Here is a 13,303-nt window from a genome sequence, read left to right as displayed (position 1 = left end):
ATGGTAAAGAACAATGATGAATCCTCAAAACATCTCATAACATGGATGAATATGGAGGGCATTATGCTGAGTGAAATTAGTCAGTCACAAAAGGACAAATATTATATGAGACCACTATTATAAGAACTCAAGAAAAGGTTTAAACACAGAAAAAGGCATTCGCTGATGGCCATGAGGGTGGGGAGGGAGGAGGAGAGAAATTCACTAACTAGATAGCAGACAAGGATCAACTCTGGTGAAGGGATGGACTACACACAGTACCAGAGAAGTCGACACAACTGGACCAAAGCAAAAGCTAAGAAGTTTCCTGGACACATCCAAATACTATGAGGGACAGAGTAGCTGGGGCCTGGGTACCATAGTTTCGGGGGGACAACGAGGTCAACTGGCATAACAAAGTTTATTAAGAAAATGTTCTGCATCTCACTTTGGTTAAAAAAAAAAAAAAAAAAGCTGGCATAAATTGTCAGACCAGTAATTCAGAACTATGGAAGTTAACTAATGGCTTGCAGCAACCTGGAGAATGTTTATTCAAGAAAAAAACAATCTCAGTAAGAACAGCAAACTTCGCGGTATTTGAACTCATTCTAGTCTTTTCCTCCACTCTCCAGGCCCATAATTGCACTGAAAAATAGCACCCTGTATCCACAATGACAACCAGTAGCCTGGAAGCTGGCAGAGAACGCAGAATAAGGCAGAAGCTATTTCAAAGTGTCATTCCCAAACAACTGTCATTATTTGACCTGTCTGGAAGTTTCCTGGAAGAAGCCAGTTGCAAGGCTGTGTATTTGACCTAATTCAGAGTTCAAGCGCAATAAGTCTTTTCTCTGGAGGTAATATTTAAAAAAAAAAAAAAAAGGCAGTGATTACCTTTACAGCTGCCTGACATGATGGGTAACAGTTGAGGTAAAAAACAGACTAAGCAAAATGATTAAAAGGAAAAGCAAGGGAATGAGATATCCTTGTTGTTGTTGTCAGATGGTGTCGAGTTGATTTTCAACTCCTAGTGACCCCATGTGACAGAGTAGAACTGCCCCATAGGGTTTTCTTGGCTGTAATCTTTACAAAAGCAGATCGCCAGGTCTTTCTCCCAAGGAGCCAGCTGCTGGATGGACTCAAACTGCCAACCTTTCGGTTGGCATCCGAGTGCTTAACTGTTGCACCAGGAGGGCTCCTGAGAGGTCCGTCCATTACCCATTGCCATCGAGTCGGTTCCGACTCAAAGCGACCCTAAAGGACCGAGCAGAACTGCCCCATAGGGTTTCCAAGGAGTGCCCGGGGGATTCGAGCTGCCGACCTTTTAGTTAGCAGCCACAGCTCTTAACCACTATGCCACCAGGGTTTCGAGACATCCACAGAGGCTTTGAAAGGCTCCAGCATATTCCTGGAAATCTAGAAGCTATGTGCATGCTCAGGGCTATGCAAATGGTTAGGAAATACTTGAGAAGGCCCTATGCTCTCATTTCTGGCTGACTTTGAGGCTCTTAGCAAGCAGTAAGAGAATGCTAAAGCAGAGTTGTGAGCTGACTGGCTGAGTTCTGAAGGCATGCCTTAAACCTGTTGCCATCAAGTTGGTTCCGACTCATAGTGACCCTATAGGACTGAGCAGAACTGCCCCAGAGGGTTTCCAAAGAGCGGCTGGATTCAAATTGCCAACCTTTTGGTTAGCAGCTGAATGCTTAACCACTGTACCACCAGGGCTCTGATAAATACTTCAGTAAATATAGAGTATAAATGTAGTTTTTGTTTGTAACTCTTTTTTCTTTATCTGATTAAATAAAACAAAAATTATAAATTTGTGTTGATGGGCACACAATGTATAAGATGTAATTTATATGACAACAGCACAAAGAGGGTGAGGGAACAGAGCTATACAGGACCAAGCTTCTTGGATATTATATTCACAAAACCCATACCTATTAAGTTGGTATTAATCTGAACTAGCTTGTTATACCCCACCTATCTGACAGTTTTTGTACATACTGTGGTGGCTTCCATGTTGCTATGATGTTGAAAGCTATGGCACTAGTATTTGAAATACTAGCAGGGTCACCTAGGATGGACAGGTTTCAGCGGAGCTTCCAGATTGAGATATGCTAGGAAGAAGGCCCTGGCATTCTACTTCTGAAAATTAGCCAGTGAAAACCCTATGGATCACAACAGAATACTGTCTGATACAGTGGTGGAAGATGACCCCCTACATTGGAAGGCACTCAAAATACACAGTGGCTACAATAATGGAGACTTGAGCATACCAACGATTTTGGAAATGGTGCAGGATCGAGCAATGTTTCTTTGTTATATATGGGGCTGCCATGAGTTAGCGATGACTCAAAGGCAAATGACAATAACAACAGATTGTTATAAATTAAGATGTTAATTGTAATCCCCAGGCCAACAGCTAAGAAAATGCTAAAAAAAAATACAATAAAAAAAATTACAAGGGAGTTAAAAATAGTACCCTAGAGAATATCTATTTAACAACAACACAAAAAAGCAGTAATGGGTGAATAGAGGAAGACAACTACACAAGACATAGCTGCCCTCCTAGCACCTGCACACCCGCTCCCCGCCTGGTCCCTGCAGCCTCCTCTCCGCATCCCCCATGCACCCCCCTGCCCTGCACCCGGATATGTACAAAGTCCTAATCTGGCAGCCAGCACATTGCCACCTGGCAAGGCTAGCCTCCTGTATCCAGTAGATACACTCTTGCGCTTTATCTGGCAGGCTCCCGTAAGATTTTAATATAATAGGCTTTAAGGGGGTTGGTTTGTAACTACAGATTGTACAGGGACTGCCTGTATATAATAGGTGTTTGCACAATATCCAAATCGCGTAATGTCCTATTTCACAGAACATATTATGGATGTTAAGTGATGCATGACTGTACTACCTAATCAATAATTACATTAAACTTAAATGGACTATATACTTCAATTAAAAGGTGATACTGGCAGAATGGAATAAAAAAAAATGGCCGAACTATATGCTGTGTCAATAAACATATTTTAGATTCAAAGACACAAACAGGATGAAAGCAGAAGTATGGAAAAAGATGTATCATGTAAACGGTAACTGTAAGAGAGCTGGAATGTCTATACTAGTATCAGACAAAGTAGACTTTAGCACAAAAATTGTTACTAGTGATAAAAAAGACATTTTATGATGATAAGAGAATCAATCCATCAAGAAGTCACAGGAATTGAAAACATAACAGAGCCCCAAGATACATGAAATAAAAACTGACAAAATGAAAGGAATAGACAATTCAGCAATAATAATTAGAGGCCTCGATACCCCACTTTCATTAATGGATAGAACAACTGGCGGAAGATTAACAAGGAAACAGAAGACTTGAACAGCACTATAACCAACTAGACCTAATAGACATCTATCTATAAGACCCTCTACCCAACAACAGCAGAAAACATTCTTCTCAAGTGTGCGTGGAATATCCTCCAGAATAGAGCATACGTTAGGCCATAAAACAGGTTGCAATAAATTTAAAAGGATTTAGATTATACAAAGTACGTTCTCCAAACACAATGGAATGAAAGTAGCAAGGAGTTAACAGAGGAAATTATGGAATGCACTAACACGTGGAAATTAACAACATACTGTTCAATAACCAATGGGTCAAAGAAGAAATCACGAGAAAATTAAAAATACTTTGAGATGAATGACAATGAAAACACAACATGTCAAAACTTATGGTATGCAACTAAAGCAGTGCTTAGCTGGAAATTTATAGCTGTAAATACATATATTAAAAGAAGAAAGATCTCCAATCAATAACGTAGCCTTCCGCTTAAAGATACTAAATCCAAAGCAAGAATAAAGAAGAAAATAATAATGACTATAATGAAAATAAATAAAGAATAGAAATACAATTGAGAAAATGAAACCAATCAAGAAAATTGACAAACCTTTAGGTATATTATGAAAAAAAAAGAACAGACTCAAATGACTAAATTCATGAATCAAAGGGGGACATAACTACCAACCTTACAGAAATAAAAACGATAATAAGGCAATACTATGAGCATTGTATGCCAACAAATTAGATAACCTAGATGAAATGGAAAATTCCTAAAAAGATGAAAACTAGTGAAACTGACTCAAGAAGAAATAGACAATTTGAATAGACCTATAACAAGTAAAGAGATTGAATTAACAATTAAAAAAAAAAATTTCCTACAAAGAAAAGCCCAAGTTTAGATAGCTTCACTGGTGAACTTTACCACATGTTGTAAAGAATTCACACCAATCTTTCCCAAGATTTTCTAAAACACAGAGGAGAAGGGAACACTTCCCAACTCATTCTATAAGTCATTATACCAAAACAAGACAAAGACATCTCAAGAAAACAAAACTATAGACCAATATCCCTTGTGAATACAGATGTAAAAATTCTCAACAAAACACCAGCAAACTGAATCCAGCAGCATATAAAAAGGATTATACATTATGACAAAGTGGGATTTATCCCAGGAATGCAAGGTTGATTTAATATACTAAAAAAATTAATCAATGTAATATACCATAATAATTAAATGGATAAAGATCATTACGAAAGGTACAGAAAAAGCATTGGACAAAATCTAACACTCTTTCATGATAAAAACACTCAACAAAGTAGGAGTAGAAGGGAACTTCCTCAGCCTGATGAAGGGCATCTATGAAAAATCCACAGCTAATTTCATACCTTGACTGACAGAGGAGTGGTAGTAAAGTAGAGGGTCGGCAAAAAAGAGGAAGAGCCTCAATGAGAGGAACTGACACAGCGGCTGTAACAATGGGCTCAAACAGCAATGACTGTTAAGAAGGGCGTGTAACCGGGCAGCGTTTTGTTCTGTTGCACACAGGGTTGCTATGAGTCAGAGCCTACTTGATGGCACCTAATGACAACAACAACAATTTCATACTTAATGATGAAAGACTAGATGCTTTACCTCCTAAGATCAGGAACAATACAAGGATGCCCATTCCTTCAACTTCTATTCAGCACAGCACTAGAGTTGTAGCCAGGGCAATTCAGCAAGAAAAAGAAAAGGAATCCAGATAGGATAGAAAGAAGTAAAACTATATTTTCAGAATCCACACACACACACAAATTACTAGAACTAATAAACGAGCTGAGCAAGGTGGCAGGACACAAGAGCAACATACAAAAATCACTGCAATTTCTTTACTCACACAGAACAATCAATAAAATTAAGGCAACAGTTCCATTAGCAATAGCCTTAAAAGGAATAAAATACGAAGAAATTTAACAAAAAAATAAAACTTGTATACTGGAAAGCATAAGATATCACTGAGAGAAATTTAAAAAGACCTAAATAAATGGAAAGACACTTTGTGTTCATAGACTGAAAGACTTAAAATTGTTGTAGGCAGAAATACTCCTCAAATCGATCTACAGGGTTCAGTGCAAACCCTATCAAAATCACAGCTGGCTTTTTTGCAGAAATAGATAAACTGATCCTAAAATTCATATGAAATGCAAGGGACTCATAATAGGCTAAATAATGTTGAAAAAGATAAACAAAGGTGGAACAATCAAACTTTCCAATTTCAAAACTTACAAATGAAGACTGTGTGTTGTTGGCGTAAGCACAGACACACAGATCAGCAGAACAGAACTGAAGAACTGGGAAAGAAGAGTCTTTTCAAAAAATGGTGCTGAGACAACTGGATATCCACGTGTAAAAGAATGCCTATAGACTTCTACTTTTTACCATATACAAAAAGTAACTCAAGAGCTGAAACTAAAACTCTCAGAAGACACAGGTGTAAATCTTCATGACTTTAGATTAAGAAATGGCTTCTCAAGCTGTGACATCTAAAGCACAAGCAAGCAAAAAAAAAAAAAGATAAACTGAATTTCATCTAAACTAAAATCTTCTTTGCTTCAAGGACTCTAAAGAAAGTAAAAAGACAGCTCACGGGATGGGAAAAAATATTTACAAATTATACATCTGGTAAGAGTCTAATATCTAGAAATAATAAAGAACTTTCACAACTTAAGAACAGAAAGACAAATATCTAAATTTTGAAAAAAAAAATGAGCAAAGGATTTGAACAGATAGCTCGCCAAAGAAGATACACTAAAAAAAAAAGAGGATGGGTATAACTTAAAAAAAAAAAAAAAAAAGGACAGGAGTGTTGGTGAGGATGTGGAAACTCTGGAACTCACATACGTTGCTGGCAGGAACGTAAATGGGGCAGCCACTTGGAAAAACAGGTTGGCAGTGCCACAAAAAGTTATACCTAGAGTTACCATATGACCCAGCAATTCTACTCCTGGGTATAGACCCAAGAAAGCTGGAAGCCAATGTTCACATAAAAACTTAGACGTGAGTATTCACAGCAGTGTTTATAACAGTCCCAAAGTAGAAACAACCCAAATATCCATCAACTCATGAATGGATAAATAAAATGCAGTACAGTCAGCCCTCTGTATCTGTGGGTTCTGTATCTGTGGATTCAACCAACTGCAGATGGAAAATATTAAAAAAAAAAAAAAAATTGACACTGCTACTGAAGTGTAGTGTATAGTTAGGCCTACAATGGCTGCATCTGTACTGAACATGTATGAAGTGTTTTTTTCCTTGCCTAAGCAATATAGTACAACAACTCTTTACACTGTATTAGGTATTATAAGTAATCTAGAGATGATTTAATGTATATGGGAGGATGTGTGTAGGCTGTATGCAAATACTATGCCATTTTATATAAGGGACTTGAGCATTCCTATATTTTGGTATCCATGGGGGTCCTGGAACCAAACCCCTGCAGATACTGAGGGATGACTGTATATCCACAGAACGGAATATTAGTCAACCATAAAAAGGAATAAAGGACTGACATGCTACAACATGGATGAATCTTGAAAACATTATGCCAAATGAAAGGAGCCAGTCACACAAAGCCACATATTGGATGATTACATTTGTATGAACTGTCCAGAACAGGTAAAGCCATAGTGGCAGAAAGCAGATTAGTGGTTGCCATCATTTGGGGCCAGGAGAAGATAGGGAATGACTGTAACAAATACAGGGTTTCGTTTTGGGGTGATGAAAATATTCTGGAATTAGACAGTGGTTGCACAACTTTGTGAAAATACAAAAAATTCACTGAATTGTACACTTTAAAAAAGGTAAACTTTATGGTATGTAAATTATACCTTGATAAAGCTATTAATTAAAAAAAGCAAGCAGTTAGCACTGCAAATATATTTTTCTAATTTAAAACTTACATTTTCTGTGAGGGTCATGTTTTCTTTGCTGACCTTGTATACCGCTGTCATTAATGCCAGATTTATGAAGTTGAGTTACTTGACTTATTTCTTGAGGTAGAACTGCACCCTGAAAGGTGAAAATCTTATAAATTAAACAAAATCTTAATATTATCACTACTTCGTTTCCTCAAATTTTAGTAAAAAAAATTATGTTATTTTTATAAAAATTATATAGCTCATCAGAAAAGTCAAGCAATGGCAGAAAAATACAGAGAATTTTCAAAACACGCCCCAAATCCCAACACCCGGAAAGAACCATCATTAACATAACAACCATCACTCCAGACATTTCTCTAGACATTTATTAGATAGCAAGAGACATAGAAAACCTTTTTACGCAAATGATATTTTCAAGAGAAAGTATTAAATTTAATTTTGCTTTGAGGTAACAAATGCAGAAGTAAAATGGAAGAAAATAATAAATTTTAGACAAATATTTTTTCACAACAGAAACATCCCTCTATATTAGCTTCAAAATAATTCCACCTCTGAGGGAAGTTGGAGTGGAACGTAAGCGGGAGTTATAGAAAAAACAAAACTGGCCATGTGTAAGGTAGGGGATGATTATCTGGGGGTTATTTATAGTATTCTCTCTATTTCATCATGTTTAGAGTTTTCCATAAAAATGTGATTAAAGTTCATTATTTCCGACTCTATGAAAGTTAAGAATATTATTAGCCCATTTACGTTCACTTCCACTTCTCTTTCCCCGATTCCTAATTTTTGTTAAATATTCATATTGTCAAAGTTTTCAAATTATGGAAGACTTATACTACCAGATAGCAAGACTCATTATAAAGCAACTGTACTTGAGACAGTACAAGTATTAAAAAAACCCACTGCCGTGGAGTCGATTCCGACTCATAGCGACCCTACAGGACAGAGCAGAACTGCCCGATAGTTTCCAAGGAGCGCCTGGAGGATGTGAACTGCCGACCTCTTGGTTAGCAGCCGTAGCACTTAACCACTACACTGCCAGGATTTCCAGTACAAGTACAGATAGAATTAATAAAACAGTATAGATAAATTTCATATAAATATAAAAGATTGTAGCAGATTCCTTTGTTTTTTGATAGGGAGAGGAAGCCCGAAGGCAAAAAGAAGCCAGGCAGTTGAAATGTCAACAAGAAGCAAAAATGGAGGCTGGAGATGTTTAATGTAATCATTTCACAATTTTATTTTGGGCTGGTCCTACTTATTTTCACCTGGAAACAGTGCACTGGGTATAAAGGCATCTCACGTTCTAGCTGGTATCAGACATGCTCTGAAGTAGCTGTGATATGCATGAGTGTATGGGAAGGTCCAATGAAGTTGAAAAGGGCTAGAAGATTTCTATCAGCCTCGTACAATGACCGATGAGGTTTTGGACTACAGCAGTGCATTATGGAGGTTCCTGATACCAAGGAAGGGAATTAGAATGTCAAGCTCAAAAGATGGGTACGAACAACTATTCTGTGAGCATGAAATATGTGCCAGGCATTAAGATGTACTTTGCATCCATTATCTTAACATCATCGTAACAATACTATGTCATATCTTGATTCCATTTTATAGATGAATAAACTGAGGTTCAAAGTGATAAGCCGGTCAGAGAACTAAGTAATGGGAGAGATGACATCTGAGCTCAGATTTGCCTAACTTCAAAATCCATGTTCATGGTACCACTTGAGAAAAAGTGTGCCATAAGTTTAATCAGAAAGCAAATATTCTAGTTTTGAGTACAGTTCTTTGGGCTGTTTTCAAAAACATGTTTCTATCTGATATTCATATAAAGCTATTTGTGCCAGTCATATTGTTAGGGTTTTACTGGGTATATTGTTATATCAAGAAAAGGCAGAATATTTTTATTATGCTGAGCTCTTCAAGATTTGCTCACCAGATGAAAACCAGTCTCGTTATTAACATTTCAGGATCTGAGTTGCATTTGGTCGCTCATAATTCTTGGAACATAAAGGAAATAAAACGTGGGTGTGAATGATTATTTATACCAGAAGATGCACGCAGCAGATTCTGAGAAACTTAATATCAAGTTGCTGGATTCTATCTTAAGGAAACAGGGTGAAAACATGACTAGCAGAATTTGACCTAGACTATGACAGAATTGGGGGTTTCGGCAGTTAGAGAGGAAAGGGCATTTGAAGTGGAAGGAACAAAAAGAGTACATGTCCAGAAATGAAAATTATCTGTTTATGGAAAAGGGAAAGTAAAGAGACTAATCTGACTGGTACAGACTATTTTACCAAGTAGTTGGGCATACTTTTATGAATCAGGCAGGGTTAGATTATGGAAGGCCTTAGGTATTAGTTTGAGGAGTTGAGGTCGGATTTGTGTAGTACTAAAAGGTAGTACTCTATATTCTAGAGTATCAGAGAAACAAACTACTTTAGGGCTGGAAAAGACCACAGGCATCATTTAAGTCCAATGCCTTAATTTCACAGATGAGGGGACAGAGCCCCAGAGAAATCAGAAGATTTGCTCAGTTTGAGTCACAAAACCTGTATTTCCTAATTCTGAGCCCAATACCACATTTATCACACCACACTACTTCCGGGCATAAGCTGAGTTCAGACCCAAGAGCTCTTATTAGCCAGACGCTCTACCCAATTATACCATGGGGCCAACACAGGTGAAAGAGTCTTTAGAAGAGATTAATTAGGCAATAATATATAAGAAAGACTATAGGGGAAAGACATAAGAAACAGGAAGAGCACAAGGGAAGCTAGCGTAAGCCTGAGATGATAATCTAAGGTCCTGTTACTGAGAACTAACTGGGAAGGAACAGATGTAGGGTCTCATTGGTAATAAAGTTTTAGGAAGAAAAAGCAAAGCATCTTTACTCGAAGATTTCTAGAATATATTACTGGGGAAATGGTGGTGTAATCGACAGAAACAAGAATAACAGAAGACGCTTTACATGAGGTCAATCTGAGACTTCTTTAGGTTGAGGTGATGGCAGGACATTCAGCTATACCTGTGCTCTAGAAAGCTGGAGATACTGAATTAGATCTTGATTGAGGCTGGAACTAGAGATATAGATTGTATGATAAAGCTGAAGCCAGCGGTTGAGAAAAAAGGCAAAAGAAGGAAAAAGAAACTAAGCTGATACTGAGTTTTGGGGTACAGTCTCTAGTGACAGGTTGGAAGAGGAGTTAATAAAGAAGCTGGTTAAGGCAACAAGGGACTCAGGGGAATGTTTCCTTTTAGAGCAAAACTCCTTGAAAGCGTTTGTTGCCACTAATTTCTCTTCTCCCCTTGTCTCTTAAACCCACTCCAATTTATCTTTTATTCCCACCACTCCACTGAAAATGCTCGTCAAGCCTTCCAATGACCTTCATGCACTAAACCCGAGGGTCAACTTTCAGTTTTCATCTTAACTGATCCACCAACAGTTTGACAGAGCTGATCACTCACTTCTCCTTGACATCCATTTTTCACTTGCCATCTAGAACGCCACTCTCTCCTCGTTTTTTCCTGTTTCATCGGCTGTTCCTACTCAGTGTTCTTTGTCAGTTTCACCTAATTTTTCTGACTCTTTAAAGATGAAATGCTCAAAGGCTCAGGTATTGGACCTCTTTTCTATCTATACCCACTTCCTTGGCTTTAAATAACATATATGTTCTTTGTCCAAATATATAAATCCACAACTGAATTCCTGATCTTCACCCACAAACCAGCTTGGCCTGCAATCTTCCCATCTCAGTCAATGGCCACTCCATCCTTTCAGTTACTCAGACTGTAAGAGTCACATCCTTTACGCCCCTCTCTTTCTCTTTCACACTCACACCCAATTCATTGGCAGAAGAATTACTTTCCAAAATGTTTAGAACTTGACCACTTCTCACAAACTTCAACTACCTTGGTCCAGTCATTATCAACTCTCACCCTGATGATTTCAGGAGCCTCCTAACTAATTTGTTTCTACCTTGGCTCCTCTACAGTCCATTCTCGAGAGAACAGGCAGAGTGATCCTGTTAAAATGTAAGTCAGATCATGTCACTCCCCTGCTCAAAATCCTCCATTAACTTCCCACCTGACTCAGAGTAAAAGCCAATATCTAAATAATGGCTTACAAGGTCCTACATTAGGCTGATGTGTTGCGGCTCTAATCTCATTTCCTACTGCTCACTCTAATCCTTTAGCCATCACAGTTTCCCTTCTCTTCCTTGAGAATGTCACACATGCTCCCCACTTCCCCCACCCAAGGACCACCTCTGAATTTGTCTGGAATACTCTCCTTTCACATACCCTACTCCTTATTTCATTCAAACCTTTGCTCAAATGACACCTGATCATTTCATTAAAAACTGCAACATCTCACCACCCCACCCTAATTCCCACTCCTCTTCCCTGAATTGTTCTCAAACTTACATATTATCTTCTAATATACCATGCAATTTACTTATCTTGTTTATTGCCCTGTCCTCCCTAGAATACAAACTGTTATGATGCCCAGGATTTTTGTTTTATTTACTATATTCTCACTGCACAGAGCAACACCTGGCAAATACATGGTAGGCACTCAGTAAATATGTACTGATTGAGTGAATGAATGAATGATAATGGAGAATTCCTGACACATGAGTGGCTAGCAGTATCAAATAAATTAGACGAAAAGAGAATTTGAAAATCTGGATATGGATTACATTTAGGTAGAAAAAATTTATGGATGATATAAAGAAGGCTTTTAATTATTAACAGAGGAGAACTGTACATCGTCATCAAAAAAAAAAAAAACAAACCCAAACAAATCCAGTGCCATCGAGTTGATCCTGACTCATAGCGACCCTATAAGACAGAGTAGAACTGCCCCATAGGGTTTCCAAGGAGCGCCTGGTAATTCAAACTGCTGACCTTTTGGTTAGCAGCCAAACTCTTAACCACTACACCACCAGGGTCTCATAATTCTTTTTATGTTTTTACCATCATTCTCTTTGCTATTTTCCCCCCAGCTCTGATAATGACAACATTCCGAAACCAAAACAAAACCTGTTGCCTTTGAGTTGATTCTGACTCAATAATGACTGTAGGACAGAGCAGAACTGCCCCATAGGGTTTCTCAGACTGTGTTCTTTACGGAAGCAGACTGCCACATCTTTTTCCCACAGTGGGTTCGAACCACTGACCTTTTGGTTAGCAGCTGAGAGCTTAACTATCGTGTCACCAAGGCTCCTTAATGCCTGTATTACTGGAGGGTACTGAGGAGTCAGGTTCCAGGCCAAAATCCCATGTGCGATCTTTTGGGGCCGACCATAGGCAATTACAAAGGCTAGAGGCAGGTCTCATGAGGGAAAATTGCCCTATCCACAGCAGACTTGGTACAGAGTCTGGAGGGACTTACAGTTAAGTACTCAAGTGCCTCCCTTCTTTCCCCTCCCCAGGCTAGCCATTCATTTACATTTATCACCATTCTTAGCCCAAATGTCTCTATTTAGAGGCCTCTATTTGAGGGGCCCTTGGCCCTTCACAGGTACCTCTGTTGAGACCTCCTTATGGGGAACTTTGAAGACCCTTTTCTCCGTTTTTACTCAGTCTACTCCTAGCCCTACCTCCTCTCTCCCTCCCTACCCGACTCTGGCCCCTGGGCCATAAAATGGTAAGTCTTTTGTTTGGGGCTCCTTCAGCAGTGAGATGATCCCCTCTGTCTGCACTAATATATCTGACCCTTGCCAGTGCATTCTGTTGGTGAAAAATAGAATACTGGGGGAGCCAGTACCTTCTTTCTGGCCCCTTGCTTTTACTACTGAAGTGAGTAAATTGTTATTTCAGTTTGGCTTGTCTTAATTGACTACCTGGACACTGGGAGATAGCTCTCTTTAGCTCAGCTCTTGACACACATTAGAATAAATGAGGCCCTCCTTCTAGAGCCTGAGCTGAGAAGGTAGGACTGTAACTAGCAAAAAATGTAGTAGGAATTCATCCCTTTTCCTCCTCCTCTCTCTGGCTAAGTTTCTACTCTTTCAGCAGAATTTCTTTTCTTAATCTCTACCAAGGAATGCGAATTTG

General features: G+C 38.6%; 1 protein-coding gene across 3 annotated transcripts in view; it reads right to left on the bottom strand.

Moving 5' to 3' along the window:
- XRN1 (5'-3' exoribonuclease 1) overlaps positions 1-13,303 on the bottom strand; it is a 108,930-nt gene that overhangs the window by 26,844 nt on the left and 68,783 nt on the right. For all 3 annotated transcript variants that reach the window (XM_049867770.1, XM_049867765.1, XM_049867766.1), the window contains exon 33: positions 7,259-7,367. In XM_049867770.1, coding sequence (XP_049723727.1) covers positions 7,259-7,367 — 109 coding nt within the window. The remainder of the gene's footprint in view (positions 1-7,258; positions 7,368-13,303) is intronic.

This window comes from Elephas maximus, chromosome 23 (assembly GCF_024166365.1).
Source record: "Elephas maximus indicus isolate mEleMax1 chromosome 23, mEleMax1 primary haplotype, whole genome shotgun sequence".
NCBI classification, from domain to species: Eukaryota; Metazoa; Chordata; class Mammalia; order Proboscidea; family Elephantidae; genus Elephas; species Elephas maximus.
Note: the sequence above shows the minus strand (reverse complement) of the source record. Positions and strands in the feature narration are given on the sequence as shown.